The sequence below is a fragment of the Phacochoerus africanus genome, chromosome 3 (genome assembly GCF_016906955.1).
Source record: "Phacochoerus africanus isolate WHEZ1 chromosome 3, ROS_Pafr_v1, whole genome shotgun sequence".
In the NCBI taxonomy this organism is placed as follows: Eukaryota; Metazoa; Chordata; class Mammalia; order Artiodactyla; family Suidae; genus Phacochoerus; species Phacochoerus africanus.
Window position 1 is genome coordinate 81,424,949 of NC_062546.1, and position 20,068 is coordinate 81,445,016.

Genomic DNA, 20,068 nt, shown 5'->3' on the forward strand with positions numbered 1-20,068 from the left:
AGCTCTATTTCATGAAAGCCACTGCAAGGCTGCCATTTTCTTTCAAGTGGGAGGTGCAGGAAAATTGCTGAGGGAGGAAAGAAGGCGAATGAAGAGAGCAGCAGTATTAAAGCAGGTTATAACTAAACTTTTTACAGAATAAAAAAAAAACCTTTTTACAGAAAATCTCCCTTCTAGATAATTTCAAATACTCCTTTTTGTCGGTGTGCTGCAAGAGGGCCCACAAGAAAATCGCAGTGCGAATCAGCATGAACAACTTAAATTCTGAAGACATGCAGTGTTTAATACACACTCAAGTTTATCACTCTTGGATTGGCCTTCGCCACTCCAATATCCATAATACACTTTTAAGATTCTCTCCAAAGCCAACTATTCTATTTAGCTTTCCTCAATCACCCAAGCCTTAAACCACACAACCCAATGAATAGGTACTAAAACTGACATTTTGTAGATTAGGAAATCAAGGCACAAAATCAAGTAATTTACTCAAGGACATCAGCTACTAAGCGATGAGGCTGAGACTGGGGATTTGGACAGTCTGGTCCCAGTGGCCATACTCCTTGGATATGAAGTCACTCAAATAAGTAATAATGTTTATATTAAGAAACCTTATTTCCCACATCTCCCAGGGACTGAAAGTTAACAAGACATGTTAGAGCCTTGGATTTATGTTGTCAATAAACAAACTTTATTAATAATTCCTTGTAATAGATACTGAGCTGAAATTCAATGTCTAATTGAATTCATGCCATATACACATACCCCTGTTTTGGATTTTTTATCAGCAAACATCCTGTTCAATAGTCCTTGGGGGTTTTGAGTACATTCAGAAAATGAAATCTCAATTATTGCTGACAAATGAGTACATGTGAAAACTTTCAAACTAAGTGAAACTGCTTGAAAAACACAACTTAAAAAAAGAATGTACTCATTACTTAACAGGCAAATAAAGTTAAACCAAATACTAAACAAGTTTTAAGTGAGGCTTCTTCCTCAAACTTGGAAATACAGGAAATTAGCTGTAAGAATTTATTTGAGATGAATGGATCACAGAGAACAGGTTAATTCATTTTTATGAGACCAGAATCACTCCTAGCCACACAACCTTCAATGTATCTTGCTTATCAAGCTACCTTAAGAAACTTCAGGCAAAATACATACCAATAAATTAACAGAACGAGAGGAGTCACAGAAACAAAAGCTGGCTGTGCCCAAATTAACATTATGGAATAAAAAAACAGATGCATAGTATCAGATCTGAGACACTTGGAACATTCTAGACCCACTGGCAAGATCATTTCTATTGTAATGAGAGCAGATGTTTCAGAGGCAGACTTCTCTTACAAACAAGCAAACTTTTGATCATTTGGTTTACGTGTCAGTTTAGAGCAATCAAATTTCATTAACACAGCTGTGAATTCTCAAGTTAACTCACTGCTACTCTATCTTGGCACCCTTGGAGGGCAGGAATAGAATGTGCTTTTCCAATGCAAAATTTTGCATTGCTCTTCCAATGCAAAATTCCCTACTTAGCCTGTCATAAACTACCAAGAGATTAGCATTTATCACCAAGTTTTCCCCACCTGTGGGATTTGTTGATCCTTCATCTGGGTAAATGTGGTTAGTGAATCCTACTGCCTCTCCAATAAGTGGAGACTGCTGAAATTAAGAATTTTTCATAACAAAACTCTCAAATTTTTCTCAGTAAAGGTATCTTAAAAATCATCTAGCCATTTAAGCATGGTAGTAGGTGAGAAACAGTTGCTTTTTTATTTAGATAAAATTTGGGAATGGTGAGGTATCGACAATACAACTATTTTCCTTTAGAGAGATTACCACATTTTAAAAAATCCTTACTTGTTTACATAGTAAATATAAAACCCTAAACTATCTAATCAACCAAAGGTACTTAAGAGAGTATATTAGAGTCTTGCATATATAAGCAGTGGTTTATTTCTAAGATTAGTTAAGGAAGAAAAATTAGTAATTTAAATTCTCAAATATAACCAAAAAATGCTTAAATGCTTTTAAGGTAAGACATTTGGTAACTAACAGAACACCTCAAATTTGGTTATCTGAAGTAGACCTCAACTAGTCATTTCTTTAGATCAAAGAGGATAGACAGGCCAGACAAGTAAGGAATCCTACATAATTATAATCTGTTGGTACTAAGTAATGTGAGTACCCCTCATGACATTCCCAATGAAATCCAACTATCACCACGGTAGAAATTTTCTTTGACTCTTAAGAACTCTAACTGGAATGAATCTGCATACACAGAAGATCAAAGGTACTTTTCCTGCTTTCAAAGATAAACGCAGGGGTAACGATATGACTTCAAAGTATTTAAATACCTGTAACAAAAATGAACCTCAGGTTAAACAAGATAAAAGAACATTTTGTAAGGTCTTAACACTAGATACTACCATGTTTTTTTTGTTTGTTTTTGTTTTTGGTAAAGTAGACCTTGAGAATGTTTCTTTGAAAAAAAAAAAAACACTCCTTTGCTTTGGTTCTGAAAATATTGTATTTTAAAACAGCTAAGGCAAATATTTAGAGGGCACAGCTCAATACTGGAAAATTAGTTGAAAGAGGTAGAAGTAAAGCCTTTCTATGTAATGTGCTTCTGCATAAAGGTAACAAATCTATGATCTAGGGAAAGCACAACTAAAAAATGAATCACTCTTTTATAGGATGTTTAAAGATAATGCTTTTTAATAGTTCAAATATTAAAAAAAAACTCATCAAAAATGTATCACCTTAACAGTACTTTGCACATGTGGAATTTTATACCTAAATTTGATACTATTTTGGTTTATTTATGGCTACTTACAAGAAGACTCAGTAATAATGTCCATTCATGGGAGTCTTTTTCTTTGGTTGAGCCTATTGGGACCAGGCTGATGAAACTACTTTATGCAAATGAGATGGTTAAATTCATGGCAATATGAATTATAAGGGTTCTCATTTAGTGGAAATGAAGCTTGAAAGAATTTCCATATTTATCCCCATTGTTTTGGAAGCTAGTATCCTGTTCAGAGGTTAAAGAGTTTGAATAGGTCACACAATCCTATAAAAATTACAACTGGCTGCCCTTTAATAAATAGTCATTGTAAAGAATTACATTTACAGAGTGAAAAGTGAATACACAGCATTTCAAATTCAATTTTGGAAGTACTAATAAGTACTGACCCATAACAATATACACTAGCTACCTTTTAAACTGTCCATCATTAGCACCAATAAAGATTCAACAAAATTACCTTTATTCTCACATCTCAAAACAATTCTGAAATTCTTAGTGAAGTTTAAGTATAGTCACAGACCTTAAATATTCACATTGTTCTTCTATGTCATACTGAAAATAAGCTCACTACTTTTCTGGATATTCTTTACAAAATCTTATTAAAATTCTTGGTATCATCACCCCCAATTATACAGTAGCACAACAACCCTATGTCGTTTCACATGATAGCTCCTTAGAGGTTTCACATCTAAATTACCAAGAAGAAAACCCTTCCCTCCCTCATCTTGCACTCATCTTAATTCTATACTAGTCCTTGGATTATGTACCACTGTAAAAAGTATAACTGTATCAAAATTACCACGTTTATGGATACAATAATATGCCATACAGAGCAACAAAGTTACATGTAATGACAAAGATTACTAAAGTTATGCAAGACAAGAACAAAGTTAGGACATGCTAGCTAGGCAAAGTCCCTAGAAAGAGGCTCCTAGTATCCTAAATTCAAATAACATTGACAAAATAATGAACAATTATCTTAAAAAAAATTAAAACGCTACTGGCAAATCAGGTAATTGCTAAATTAAAAGTAGAGCAAGAGATTAAACTCTCTAATATTTACAACTGCAACATACTTGAGTAAAATTACAATTGTGCACATATCAGTGGCTTTGTAACAAAAATAATTCATACACATAGAGGAAAGATTAAGACAGTTTTCAGTTGAATGTAAGTTGAATTCAACCCATCTCAAAGATACTCAATAGCTCAAAGATTTACCACAGAATTGAAGATTAGCTGATAATCCAGAGCCATATTACTGGCATTTAAGACAAATTTTAAACAATTAAATTCTATCGTTTGTTCAGAAGTCAGAAGACTGTGCAAACTTGACCTCAACAGAATATACTGAGATGTGCAAACAAATGTAAAACCTCCACTAGCTGTTTACCTGGAGGCTTACCTTTTTTTTCTCAGAGAGCTTCCTGGTAACAACCATAAGCTATAATATACAGGTACAATGCACAGTCAGTGATCTTTTTTGTTTTATTTATTGTTAGAATATGAAAGAACTGAGAGAGCAATAGGTTTAATTTCATTTTTATAAGGAAGACTGCATTTACCTGAAAAAGAAATATGGCATCACACACATACACGCTTCAGGGGAGGAATATGTTTAAGAATATGGTGTCATTCTGAATGCTAAAGGAAAAGCGATTCCCGTTTACGGTTAAAATATATGTAGTGTTAAAGTTATTTAAGAAAAAACTTACTAATTCTTCACTAATGTAAGTTTTTGTGAATTTAGTTTTCAAATCACAGTAATCTACATAACCATTATTAACAGCTCCGTGTTTATAGTACTGCAACAAGCCAACAAACATTTAAATGCACTTCACATCAAGAGTATGTAAACTTTATTTTTGTTCTCTTCAAGCCTTCAGAAAATCAGGGGCTATTTCAGCAGCCAATCTGGTCAGAACCTCTGAAGGCAGAATCAGTGCCTCACAGTGAAAATGACCATCTGTGGCACTGCATACCCATCTGGTAGTGAAGTGTACCCCTTCAGTGGCTTCCAGTAAGGCCTAGAGTTTAAGGTTAACATGAAAAAGTGCCACCTTTGTTTTAGATTAGTGATGGACTCTGACAAGATAAAATAAAGTTATTCTGTATATTGTTATACTTACAAGCAGCTCCAATCCTGAGTATTTATGGTAATATCTAAACATACAAAAATGTATGTACATTTTTCTCCACTTTCTTGTAAACAGTTGTCAGTATACTGTTTTATCCCTTTATCATTGAAACATGCAAATCATACATACAAGTATAAATACACAGAAGAAAACAATTTACACTCATTCAAAAGCCAAGCAACAAAAAAAATAGCTACAGTATTCAAATTATAAATAATAAATGCTTGAGGCATCTTATATTCCTAGAAGCAGCCAGCCATTCACCCTAATGTTCTTAGCTGCAATTGTAGAAATACTGAGTTTTGCACCTTCCATGCTTTTACAGTATTTATAACACTATCATATGTGGAGATAAAGACTTGTTTACTATCATCTCTTCTTTTCAGAATGAAGAATAAAGCAGCACTTACAAATATTGAAGCAGTGGCAGCAACAGCAGGTGTTACCACTGCTAGATCAGGAGGAAGTTTTCCATTCTAACAATTTTTAAATTAAAAAAGTAAAGGAAAAATTGACCTAAACAAATGATTACATGTTCATTCCTTGGGCACTTAACAGCGAGTCCAGCATGTCGAATGTGTCTTTGTAGTCCATATGCTGGCTGTTTGTACTGTACTCGTGATTGACATCAGGACCGTTGGTCTCCACTGGCTTCTTGTCCAGTTTCACGAGGGTGCTGAGATGTCCGTAGCCCACCTGGTATGTGACAGGGGGAGGAGGGGGTAAGGGATGGTTAAAAACAGAGTTGTGAGAGGATATATACTGCTTAACAGAGGAGGAAGAACTAGATGAACTACCTGAACTTTTGGAACTTTTGCTCATTTTGGAGTGATGGTTGTGAGAGGCATCATTGATATGCAGCTTCTTCCTCGAAGAGGTGGAACTAGAGGAAATGCCATCACTGCTCAGGCCCACAGGACTCCTCAAAACAGTGGGTGGTATTCCATCAGCACTGTGTTTGCTGCCACCACTGCTGCTGCCACTATATGAGTGCGAATGCTTGTGACTACTGGGGTGGTGGCGGTTCGAGGGATGCTCCTTGTGCTTCTCCTTATGGTCCCTGCTAATATGTGGGCTTGAATGCTTGCTCTTCCCACTGCCTTCATCAGAAGAGCTGTGTCTTTCTGAGGAAGAAACTTTTATCTTCATTTTCAGTTCTTCTTTACTGATGCTTTTATCAGTAGGTGGTATCGGAATCCGTAACTTCAGTGATCCACTCTTTTCTTTCTTATCAGCCATATATTTTTCAGGTTTTTCAGCATTTGTAATGGGAATTTTCATTTTAATGGGAGAAGTTACAGAACTGCTGCTGGCTGCCTGCGATTGTCCATGTTTGTGTTGCTGTTCTACCTGGGCAGCTATATAATGATCCCTTACATCCAGATCAAGGGTTTCTAGCTTACGTTTTTCTCTATATTTATCTAAAGACATTTTCTGAGGAATTACTCCAGAAGTAGCAGAAATTGGCCCATGGTGTTTACTGCTCCCTGCTTTATGAGTATAATCTTGCTTAATAGAAGAATGATCAGAAATTTTGTCAGGTCTGTGATGTAATCCTGAATGCATTGATATAGATGGTCCCTGCTGGAAGTTGATGTTGTACTGGCTACCAGACAAAGATGTCTCCTGTTTTTGAGAATATATCTGTTCTGTCCTTGCTGACTCTTGATGTTGAGGCCATTCTTGGTGTGATGACAAACCATATGAGGTACCTGGCATTCCTGTTGCTAGCATTGACAAATTATCAGATGTATGGCTGTCTTGAACGGAAATATTTCCCGAATTTAGAGGTACTGGTGCAGGGAATGCTGATGTAGATGGTTTCTGAAAACTTGGATTTGTAGGCACACCAGTAACACTATCTACTAAAATGGAATTCTGGACCAGAGATGAACCAAGAAGTGGCGTTTCTGATACTTGTCCATCTACTTTTGGTTTCTTAACCGTCTGAGTAGCCTATTTAAATAAAACACAGAAGAAGCAATGACAGCAAAGGAAATTTAATACAGATTTCTTTGCTTATAAAAACCCTATCTTAAATACATGGAAATAAATCATCTGGGGTTTGACTTTATGCTGCCAGTAAATAAACACCTTATTTAGATGCATAAAAAGAAGGCTACAAATAGTTGAAAGCACTGGTTCTAAATCAGATACAGGTTAAATTATTAGTCCAGCATTTGAGAAAGGAATTTAACTTGTCTAGCTTTAATGTCTCCATTTGTAAAATCAGAGTATTTCCACAGTAATCATTATGAGAATTAAATAAGTTTATAAAGTTTTTATAGCAAAGTCCACTGGACACAGTATTTGAATAAATTATGAGTACATGCAGCTTATGCTACACTATAATTACTTAGGCAAAGTGGAAGTAAGAATAACCACAAAAATTCAAACTGATTAGCTATGTAGTTGTTAGATAAGTGACAGTGATACTCAGTTAAACCTTGCCGATTCTCTTACCCGCCAGTTTCGAATCTTCTTCAACCTACTAGGCGTTTTCTCCAGTATTTGTAGAAATTCATGAGTTAGCTCTAAAAATAAAATTTAAATTTAAAACTTAGAAGGTACTTTTGGATTTAGAATACACTCAAGTGGGCAATATTAAAAAAGCTCAAGAGTTCTTCACTATTACCCTAATTCAACCATCAGAATATACAGTAGGAGGCACAGCTCTGAACTTATATTTTCAAAAATGAATCTTAAAAAAAAAAACACCAACTACTCTAAAATGTGGCACAAATGAATCTATATATAGAACACAAACAGATCCACTTCATTGAGAACTGATTTGTGGTTGACAGGGGGAGAAAAGAAGAGGGGTGGACTGGGAGTTTGGGATTAGTAGATGCAAACTACTACATTTAGAAAGGGAGTTTCCATCGTGGCTCAGTGCTAACAATCCCAAATAGTATCCATGAGGATGTAGGTTTGATCCCTGGCCTTGCTCAGTGGGTTAGGGATCCAGTGTTGCTGTGAGCTGTAGTGTACATTGCCAACAAGGCTCGGATCCTGCATTGCTCTGGCTGTGGTGTAGGCTGGCGGCTGCAGCTCCAATTTGACCTCAAGCCTGGGAGCTTCCATATGCCACAGGTGCAAACCTAAAAGAAAGAAAAAAAAAATTCATAAACACTGAGGTCCTACTATATGTTATATAGCACAGGGAACTATATCCAATCTCTTGAGATAGAATGTGGTAAAAGATAATATGAGAAAAAGAATACATATATATGTATGACTGGGTCACTGCTACACAGCAGAAACTGACACAATACTGTAAGTCAACTACACTTAAAAAAAAAAAAATCACTCCTTCTACACCCTGATTTTACATCTTACTTAGAATCTCTGGAAAATTCAGGAGCATTAAAAAATATTCAGAGTTCCCACTGTGACTCAGTGGGTTAAGAACACAACATAGTGTCCATGTATAGTGTCCGTGAGGATATAGGTTAGATCTCTGGCCTTGCTCAATGGGTTAAGGATCTGGGTTGTTGCAAATGAGGCTCAGATACAGTGTTGCAGCAAGCTGTGAGAGAGGCCTCAGCTGCAGTTCCAATTTGACCTCTAGGCTGGGAACATCCATATGCCAAAGGTGCGGCCATAAGATAAAAAAGAAAAAAAACTTCTCCCAAACAAAAAATCCCTCTAAGGCAAACATCATAATCAATACTGTTGCAGGCAAGATCCATCAATAGGTTCCTTGAAATTAGTAGGCAAAATTTTAAGGAAAAAGAGGATAACTGTATAATCCCACCATTCCTTCAAGATATTTATGAAGTGCAAAGAGAAAATCAGTAATTTTATGACTTTAACCAAGTTATCATGATTATCACTACCAGCAGTAAGACATACCAACATGATACCTCAGTGATAAGATGCACTGAGTAGAGCACAACCCATTCCTGTGTTATTCTTGCCAAGAACACATATCTTCAATCTAATGGTAATGGGAAAACATCAGATATCCAACTGAGGAATATTCTATAAAATAACTGGCCATTATTCTTCAAAGTGTCAAGCACATGAAAGAAAAGTAAAGACTGAAAAAACTATCATGTGGAGTTCCCACTGTGGCTCAGTGGAAACAAATCCATTATCCATGAAGACTCAGGTTCGATCCCTGGCCCTATGTAGTGGGTTAAGGACCTGGCGTTGCTGAGCGCCGTGGTGCAAGGTCGAAGATGTGGCTCAGATCTGGCATTGCTGTGGCTCTGGTGTAGGCTGGCAGCTACAGCTCTGATTTGACCCCTAGCCTGGGAACTTCCATATACCGCGAATGTGGCCCTAAAAAGACCAAAAACAAAACAAAACAAACAAACCGAACCCCCCCCCCAAAAAAAACATCAAAACATCACGGATTGGAAGAGATTAAAGGAGCATGCCAATCAAATGGAACATGGGATCCTAGAACAGAAAAACCAAGGAAATCTGAATAAAATACATTGTTAAAAGTAATGTGCCAATATTAACTTCTTGGTTTTGATATTATTGTATAAGATGTTAACATCAGAGAAACTGGGTGCAGTGTGTAATAACAGCACAGTAACTGTACTATTTCACAATTTCTTTAAGTTTAAAACCACTTCAAAAGTTAAATGAAAAAACTCCTTTACTTATACTCATAACCTCCTAGCAATCAAAATTATTAACCTATCAGCAAACCATACCAGTTATAGTACTATGGTTTTTTTGCTTAAATTTAGGATTGTAAATGAGATGATTCACTTTTCCAAAGTGGTGTAGTTATGATAAATTAGTTTTCTACTCCAAAATAATATCATTAATAAAGTTATTGGCCACTCTCAAGAAAAATAGTCAAATGAATTGACCAATATTAATAATATTAGTCAAACTAATTACAATATTATGTAATATTATTAACACCAATTCAGTAGAGACCATACTGATTTATTTATTGTCCTTCGGTATAAACAGCGAGCTTCTCTATAAATTATTCTGGGCAAATGCTAAGATTAGTAATGAAAATTAAAACATTACAGAATTTGACTCAAAGAAGCAAATAACATGCAAAAATTTGGCACCACTATATGCTTACAAGCTGTGACAACTAATTCCTGCTCAAGTCACAGGAGCTTTCATAAGCCAGTTTGGATGAAAAAAAATCTCATGCCTTTACTACCATTTCTTCATTTGAAAAAAAAGACCACTTTTCTAATTGGACACTAGTGAATCTAGCAGATACATAAGGACTTTGGGTCCAAAATTAACAACAAATTATTTTGACCCAATTTCAGAAAAATTTAAAAATATAAAAGCACACGTGAGGGTTTGTTATTAATCATAGAAAACAAACACTCACCCATAAAACACTTTTACAGGTAGGCCAAATACAAGCTGATGTTTGGGGGGCAGTCATTAATGAATTATTTCAGACACCATGATAAAACTCAGATACTCTCTCTTAAATTTTATTAATTTGTTGTGTGATCAAAACAAGCAAAGGGCTGCTTGCTACCTAGTATGTTGAAATTTTCAATGTGTTCAGTATCCAAGATTCCTATGCAATGGTTCTCCAAATGAGTAATGAACTTGAGTTTTTCATAATAGAAGCAAAAGAGTATTTAGGTGGCCTCTGTTGTGGCAAAAACAAAACAAACAACAAAAAACCAAAAACAAACCAAAAAAATCCCACAAAAAACAACTTTAGCTACAATTTAAGAGTGAGATAAAAAGCAATTATTTGCTTTTAAGCACCATATAAACTATTTTTATTAGGATTATGCCCACTTTATCTTATCTATTGATTGCTAAATAAGATGGTGGCAGAGATACTCTCATTTCAAGTCACAGATGGAAAGAAAAAGCCCCCACTGTTTTTTAGGTTATTTCAAATCACTGAAGATTTCCTTCCACTCTGGCTAGACTTTGACAATGTAACGAAAAGAGGATAATCACGAACAGTAAAATAGCATGAGATACATACTCCAGGAGCAATTTTTCAGGGAGGGAAAAACCCTAGAAAAATCAAGAGATCTAAGAAGCATTTCACCAGAGGGTAGGTAAACCATCACCAGCGGGCCAAATGTGACCTGCATTTTATTTTTGTAAATAAAGTTTTACTGGAACACAGCCATTCATTCACAGGTTGCCTGTGGCTGTGTTCCAGCTATGGTGACAGAGTTGTCTAATTGTATAGATAAGTAAAGTCCACAAACCCTAAAAATACTACTATTTGGCCCTTCACAGAAAAGGGGGCAGACCCTTAAAGAAATTTCTATCTTAAAGAAACATCTAAGATATTAATGGAAAATCACATTTCAAAGCTGTAGGGGTCTTGCACTTTATGTAACAGATGTCCTGTAAATCTAAGTTTTTTCATTAGTTTCAATTCTATACAGGAAGTTGGGGCAAGTCCACAAAAAAAGGCTGAAAACCTAACATACCAGCTTAGGTGTATGTATATATCACGTGAGAAGTGTTTCTCTATTTCCTTTCTAATAGTACTTGGTTAAAATGTCTTAATCTCTAAGAATCTCCGATCTCTGGCCAGCTTTTCCTATTTCTTGACCAGAAAAATTTCTTATCAGGCGACCCCCAGATTTCAGGTTCATAAATTTATAGAAATCACATTCCCAATTTTCCTTGTCAATTCGTACTTACTAATGCAAGACAACAATGACACACTTCACCACCAGTGGAAGAACAAAGCAAGGAATATTACCATAAAAATATCTTTAGTTCACTGTTTCACATCCTCTACAAAAGTAGGTGACTTTGGGTCTATACATTTTAATTTTTTTTGGCCAATCCCATGGCACGTGGAAGTTCTTGGGCCAGGGATCAAACCCATGCCATAGCAGCAACCTGAGCTGCTGCAGTGACAACACTGGATCCTTAACCTGCTGCGCCACAAGGGAACTCCTATGTTTATATGTTTTAAACTAAACGAAATTAGTATACTTGAAATTGGGTATTCTTGCAGTATCAATATATAACATTATAAATCACATTTCTTTGAAAAGTCCTGAAAGGCTTTAGATATTCAATGGTGGTTAATAAATGTTCAATTTTTTTTCTTTTTAGGCTAATGAATCATCATCTCATCCTGTTCATTTGATCAGGTAATTATACTCTTAACTATTAAAATGAAATTATGTTCTTTAATGAAGTCTTTATCTTTTCAAATATGAACTAAAAAACAAATCAGACCTATGCCTCTGCAGTGACCTGAGCCGATGCAGTCGGATTCTTAACCTACTGCATCCACAGTAACAACTCCCAAACTAAAATATTAATAGATGAAATGATACTTGGGATTAGCATCAAAGTAACTACATGGGGAAGGACGATGCTGGACTGGCCAGAAATGGTAACTGTTCAACTAGCCATGAGTATATGGGGACTCACTATTTTTTCAAACCTACACAGAAGTAGATAAAAATTTTAATCCATAATAAAAACAATTTTATATAAAAAGATTCATTTTTCTCTACTTACCATCTAATAATTCCAGAGTAACTGTAGGATCCACATATTCCCACCAATGTTTTCCATCAGTTGACACAGGAATCTCCCAATTGGACCATTTGCAAGCCAAATGAATGCATACACATGCTATCACTGTTGGTTTGTACTGAAGACAGAAGGTTGTAAGATGCAGACTGTTGTGGAGCAGGTTTGAAAATGAAGAGTCACAGAAATTCAAATATGTAAAACAAAGAAAAACATTTATCAATAAGATTAAGCAAAAACAAAATTATAAAGGTTTTCTTCTTTACGTCTAGAGTAAAACCATTATTTTATGAAATTAAAAGCTCACATTATAACACTGTCTATGACTATGGTCATAAAAATTCAAATACTAAAAAACCTATATAGATGATGAACATTTTTGCACTCTTACTCCCCAGAGTATATTATTATTTTATTTATACTAACATATTAATATCTGGCAAACTGTTTTTACATTTAATTTTGAAGTATTTTTTACTTCTTTATAGGAAGGAAGATAGTATATTTCCAATAATCACAAGTGTAACAATTTTTTAGTTGTATTTTTGTTTCATTTATAATGTCACAGCAAAAAAGTAAAGAAAAAGCAAAAGACTGTAAAAACTGACAAAGTAATTTTAATATCACATTACAATTAGGGATTCTACAATTTGATGTGGCTTAACAAACTGTAATTCTCAAGTAAGCTGAGAATGCAAGCTATCTATGTAAGCTATCTATGTAAATCTATCTTCTCAGCAGAGCCACAGAGAGAACTTACCTTTTGCTGAACAGCTTCAAGACCCAATGTTGCTAAATACTACAAAAACAGTACCTCTCTCCTTTCATAACATGCCAAAAACTGGGCATGTAACATGGCACAGCTAGCCTTCTCTAACCAGAGTTTTAAATTTAAGTGATTTATTGCCTTGTTCAGAATTTCTAGGGATAGAGGTTAAATCCCAACAACACACATCTAAGAAAATACATTGTTTTTTGCTAATCCAAAGCATTAAATAAAATTTAACAGTGACACAAGAAATTAAGGTCCACATAAAGCTGTTTTGGTCCACCCTCCTCCAATGATCCATTTTAAAAACAAATTTAAAATAAGAACAAATTTAACTAATTAACAGAATCAGTCCAGAACAAAATTATATATTAGATATGAAAGGTTTTTAAAAACTATTTTTCCAGTTCAGTTTCACAATTGATGAAAAAATGCCTAATGACCAACCACAAACCCATACATTCTTTCTTCAAATAAACCAGAGAGGAAGTGTTAAGTAAAAATTATATTTATGCAAATCAAGGCACTGAAAGGACTTTACTACTAATTTACTTCTAATGGGTATTATCTGGAAGAAAAATCCAAGTTATATAAATTTATTAAAAAAACTTTAATGATTATTTTAAGGTTAAGATTGGATCAATTAAAATTGGAAGTTTAAAAAAATTGTCATTTAACTATAATTGTAAACTAGAAATAGCTTTATACTTACCAAGTTGCTCGAATTTCTACGTTAAGTTTAGCTCTTTGTAATCTTTAGCTGCTATTCAGGCTACCAATTTTAGACTTATGCACTCACAAATCGAGAATATGTCATAGAAAGCACCACTACACTTCACATTGTGCATTTAACCCCTCTGTGCCAAAAGTCCCTTGTACAATACACCGCAAAGCAGACAGGAAGGTACCACCACAGTAGATGGTCCAGTCTCCTGTTGCAACAAGGGTAAGAGACACATTGAGGGGGCCCTGCATTAAAGGAAGCTATAGTGTGCTACAACAGTGCAACAAAGAGGGTCAGGATAACAACCTGTTGGTAGCCATGAAATAGGATGTCTGTGCCAAATCCTTGCTTGCTGTAAGAAAAGAAAAAAAAAACGAAGACAATACTATCAGCTTTAACATGCTACTATCGAAAAGTTCTCAACACAACAAAAACTTCAAAGATTTGTACACAAAAAGTAAATTTTACTTACTACTTACAAATATCACAAGAGCGCCATCATTTTCTATACTACTGAAAATCTTCAACAACATTCACTCAAATGTTTCTTGCTATCCCCCAAAGATCTGAGAAACAAGCCGATTTGCTTTTAGCTAGCCAGTTACAAGGGCTAAACTTGTTACTAAGTTAAGCATCTAGTCAGCTAAAAGGTGCAATAAAGCATTCTCCTGGATTCAAAAAAAAAAAAGAAAAAAAAAAGAAGAAGAAGAAGAAAAGATTTTGAAGTCTAATACAAAATACAGAGTTGCCTGCCAGACTTAATCCTCAGTCATCATATTTAAGTTGGTTTAAATACGTCCACCAAAAGAAAAAATGAAAACAAACCCCACCCCCCCAAACTCAGAGCACAAATTGCTCCGTTTTTCATTATGCTACCAAGCATCAATAGAGAATAAACTAAACAATCTAGAAACATCATAAGGATGTAGATAGAGAAAATGCTACTGTATTTTCTTAATCATATAATCCAATTAATGATAACTTTAGAAAAAATACAAGTACTCTAGATGGAATCACGATGGTTTCAATACTGGTCCTCAATAGAAAAGCAATTTTTAACAACTAGCTTCTTAAGAAAGACAATGAAATTGGAAACAGTTCCCAGCTCCCTTCTACTAATCTTCCCAACAGGGATGCCTTCGTTCTAATTTCCTTTTTTCCCCAGTTACATTCATAATCTCTGACCTACTTCCCCCTCTGCTCACCTACTATCACTTGATCTCAACTCACCCCTCTCTAACCGGCTCCAATTCCTTGCCCCCGCCTCCTATTTTATTAGTGGCACCTGTAATTTCCCCGCTGCCCCATGTGGATCATCAACATAAAGGTTTACAAAAGGGATTTGGGTTTAGCAGAGTTGTGCTAAGGAAGAGTGTCAAAGCATCAGATGTCTTGGAGGCAGTGTGACTTAAGTAAGGCATTCTTTCCTGGTGGGGAGGGAAGGAGAAATCACAGAAATGAAAGGTCCCTGTAAAATGACATTAGCCAAATCTGCAGCAAAGTAGCATCACTTTCTCATCTCCAGGGGTAGGGGGCAGAGGAGGGCTTTAAAGAAATCAAACCATTTACCACTACCCATACCCCACAAAAGAATATAGGTAGAGAAGGAAGTAAAAACATTTTAAAATTGCCATTGCAATTTTCACCTCAAAATATATGCAAACTTAGTAATCTATTAGAAGTCATCGCAACAGAGAAGAACATAGGGAAAATTCTTTTGTTAGCTGGAAGTGGTTTTAGAGCAAAGGAAAATATACTGAACATGAGAGAACATTTTAAAAATGGAGTGAGATATAAATTATAGTTATTTGAAACGTTAGAATGAAGTTAAACATACGTAAGATTTTGTACTAAAATTTAAGAACCGGTCACATTTTAAACATTAACAACAACAATGAAAAAACAGATCTAAATATTTTGCTTTTGGATGATGTAGCAAATTTATAGTTTTTGTAAATGTTTAAATTTTACTATTCAATTTTGCAAATAAAAATGGACCATATCTCTAGCTTCTTTAGATAGGATTTAAGAGAAAGTGACTCAAATGTCACAATACTAAGTTGAAAATTCAGGTTCATTTCCTACTAAGTATACACATGGAGGTATTAATATACATTAACCTGTATTTAATTATCACCCTTCAATATCTTTGTTTGCTAAGGCAAATTAGTGAACTTAAGGCAAATTATATGGCTATTATTCAGACAAAACAGCTTACCCTTCCAAGTTTTCAGAAAAGCCAAACTTCTCTAGAGCTTTTTTCCTTAATTCAACATCTACACTAGTTATTTTTACAATTTATCTATACTACACTGTAACAGTGAGGATGAAAAGGTGCTATAAAATGTATAACATGAGCAATAGGAAACATAACTAAATACGTTCTAGTATACAAACTTAACAGCTATTAGGATTAAAAAAATATACAAATGAGATTTTTATAAGTTCAGTTCTTAACAATGACAAGTGTGGCACCAAGCAACAGTTTTTTAAGTTTAATGTATCCATTAACATAATAAAATCCTATCTAGGTATAAAATAAATTCAATTTAGAACGAATAAAAGAACACTGAGGTAAACACTAAAAACAAGGCCTTACCCATGTTGTACAGAATAAATCTAAAGAAGTCTGGTGGTAAAAGAATAAAACTGCAAGATTTTGTTTTCAAAAAGAAGTAAAAAAGGCACACTAAAGATTCCAAGTGGTTGCAATTAGTATAAACACTTCAAATGGTAAACAGGAAAGTAGAAGTAAGAAGTTGCACTGTATGCATCTGTGTGAAAAATATTTCTAGAGATACAACAAGGACACATAGGATTTATTATCAAGAGCAGAAAACATATACTACATGCTTTATAAGAAGTAAAGTGAGTAACACAAAAACTTTGTACTGCTTATAAAAGGTTTAAAAGGTACATCACATGCTGTTATGTATCATGCTATATAATAATTTCCTCACTATACGGAAAAAGGAAACCATTTTCAGTAGTGGTAAAGAACTCTGAGAATTATATTAAATCAATTTTGTTCAAATAAACATGTGCAAAACATTCCTAAAAGTGACAAATCTGCTAAGACAATTTTTATCCGAAAGATCTGGAGTTGGCCTCCAAATTCTTATACTGTAATCACTTTTCAAGAAGTCAACAGAAGTTTGACATAAATTGAAAATTAGTACTATTTTCTGTACTATATATTAAATGGTCTGCATTTTAACTATTAATTGAAATGGGATGGGCATAGTCCAAAGGGAAAAGCAGAAAAGTCCTAATATTTGTAAGCCCTCCAATTTTTTTAGTGAAATGAGATTCTCACCTAAATTTAAAAGAAGCTAAATCACCAGGAAGAACCACAAAAAGCAGAGAACAGGGAGGTGTAGAGCACTGAAAAGCAATGCTTTAAAAGAACATTTTCCCCATTTTAATAAAGTTTAAGAAAGAGGCTAGAAAAACAAAATAGCATTCAAATGAACTACACACAATAAAAAGCATTAAAACTTAACTTAAAAATTTCAAAGATCTCTTACCTCTTACTAACTGGGTACATTTCACCACATCTGTGTGTGGATGTTCAATGGTGATCTCAAAACCTGAAATGAAAAGCAGTTTTTTTGCCAATCACTTACCATTACAATACTAAGAAATGCCACTTATCAGGCAACCATAAATGCGTATTTTTCATTATTAAAAAAACCCCAAAGTAGTTTCTCATCATTGACATGATCATTATACCTCCAAATGCTAAGAAATAATATCTCAAAAATTATGTTACAATTATGAAAACTCAGTTATTTTTAGAAAATATTTATTCAAAGTTCTGAACTACAATTAGTTTGAGATTACTCTCAAGCTAAAGACAAACTAAAATTATGACAAATACAATTATTAAGCTTGCCCCACAGTTTAAGCAGGGAATTCAACTATGTAACATATTTCTTAAACATATTTCAACTCTTTCTTTTCAGAAGATGTGAAAAGAACATTTTTCATAAATATAACATTTGGGCAACAGTGGTACAAAATATTAAGTGATATGGTCCTCTTATTTCTCAGTGTTCCTTACTTAGATCAAAGAGTTTCAATCAATGAGCTAATCAAAGGTTAGCTAATAACTGCATTTCATTACTGATAAAAATAAAATTGATAAGGAAAGATAAACTCATAGGCCTCAAGATTAAACTACTGTTTCTAAAACCGAAGATGAAATGTTGAAAAATTTTCAATGTCCAATCAACCCCTAGGGCAGGGTTTTTCCTTTAAAAAAAAAAAAAAAAAAGAGTGGAGGTAGTTTTATAGTGTCTTCTGAGGTAAAAAAGGAATAACATCATAATAAATAGATACTCTGGATTTTTAAAGTCACTGTGTGGCTGATTTATATTCCTACTAATATTAAACCTACCAAATCATACTTTCTAATGAAAGCTATAGAATTTTATCTTGTAAACTTAATGTTCCTCTTAAAATAATGCTATTCATGGAGTTCCCACTGTGGCGCAGTGGAAACAAATCCGACTAGTATCCATGAGGAGGCACATTCGATCCCTGGCCTCGCTCAGTGGGTCGGGGATCCGGTGTTGCTGTGAACTGTGTAGTAGGTTGCAGACACAGCTCCGATCCTGTGTTACTGTGGCTGTGGTGTAGGCTAGTACCTGCAACTCCTATTTGACCCCTAGCCTGGAAACTTTCTTATGCCACAGGTGCGACCCTAAAAAAACAAACAAACAAACAAACAAAAGGCTATTTGTTTCGTGTTTAAGAACCTGTCACTAACGATATGAATGATACAATGATTTTATATAATAAAAGAACTTTAATGATTTAGAATAGTTATTCCCTTCAACTTTCATTATATGAGTATTTTAAAAATTTCTTATTTGTATAATAAAACATTAACATGCTAAATCACTGAATGTGGAGGGACTAAGATTCTCATTTGTTGTGGTGTAGGTCACAGACACAGCTAAGGTCTGACATTGCTGTGGCTGTGGTATAGGCTAGCTACTGCAGCTCTGATTCAACCCATAGCCTGGGAACCTCCATATGCCATGGGTGCAGCCCTTAAAAAAAAAAAAAACCCACACAATTTTCAAGAAGTTTTATGTATTTCAAACAACCTATTTTTGTAATAAAAAGAATCTGTCACAATGGGAAGCAATGAGATTTCTATTTGGGAATGAAGTATAAATAAGATAAAAATAACTACTATAATAACTATTATTTGTCTGGTCTCTTTTTAAGACCTCACCCACAGCATATGGAAGTTCCCAGGATAAGGGGTTGAGTCAGAGCTGTAGCCACTGGCCTATACTACAGCCACAGCAGTGTGGGATCCAAGCCATGTCTGTGACCTACATCACAGGTCATGGCAATGCTGGATCCTTAACCCACTGAGAGAGACCAGGGATCAAACCCAAGTCCTCATGGATACTAGTCAGGTTCATTAACTGCTGAGCCACGACAGGAACTCCCAACTATTACTTATGAAACACACACTATGTGTCAATTTTGAAAACAACACTATCTTTCATCTTCAAATCCACAATGTTAAAGCAGATTATTCCACCTTGTACATACAGAATGGAGGTATAAAAGGTAAAGGAACTTTAACCAAGTTTACAAAGTGAGTCAGAGCTCTACATATTTAAGTGTGTATCTCGATATAGCCTATATTCTTTTCACCACACGCTGCTAGGCCCTTCCAGAAGTAATAGGACTCTACATAGTCAAAACCTTCTTAGACCTCAATCTCTTCGTAAGTTAAAAGACTAGAATAAATGATTTTCACAGATGACTTAAGTTGCACAAACCTTGCAGACAATATACTTTTAGAAAAGGATGATTATGTTTAAGTACTATGTTACATTAAAAATGATGTGATAAATTCATTAAATACCAATTATATGCCCTAGTACAGCATACACCATGTATGTTTATATACATTACAATCATATGCACAGCCCTAAAGGACCATTTTATTTATTTTATTTATTTATTTATTTTTGTCTTTTTTGTTGTTGTTGTTGTTGTTGCTATTTCTTGGGCTGCTCCCACGGCATATGGAGGTTCCCAGGCTACGGGTTGAATCGGAGCTGTAGCCACCGGCCTACGCCAGAGCCACAGCAACGCGGGATCCGAGCCGCATCTGCAACCTACAC

The 20,068-nt window shown here is 34.8% G+C and overlaps 1 protein-coding gene across 4 annotated transcripts in view; it reads right to left on the minus strand.

Annotated features, from left to right (window-relative positions):
• Positions 1-262: 262 nt before the first annotated feature.
• The window catches only part of CCNT2 (cyclin T2), a 47,854-nt gene continuing 28,048 nt past the window's right edge, over positions 263-20,068 (minus strand). The window contains exons 5-10 of one of the 4 annotated variants that reach the window (XM_047772062.1): positions 17,441-17,503; positions 14,220-14,265; positions 12,406-12,569; positions 7,408-7,478; positions 5,742-6,900; positions 263-5,640 (exon numbers count right to left, since the gene is read on the minus strand). In XM_047772062.1, coding sequence (XP_047628018.1) covers positions 5,573-5,640; positions 5,742-6,900; positions 7,408-7,478; positions 12,406-12,569; positions 14,220-14,265; positions 17,441-17,503 — 1,571 coding nt within the window. In that variant the 3' untranslated portion in view covers positions 263-5,572. Of the gene's footprint in view, positions 6,901-7,407; positions 7,479-12,405; positions 12,570-13,901; positions 14,266-14,385; positions 14,480-17,440; positions 17,504-20,068 lie in introns of those variants that run through there. The other 3 variants (XM_047772063.1, XM_047772061.1, XR_007133943.1) reach the window with 3 other exon arrangements.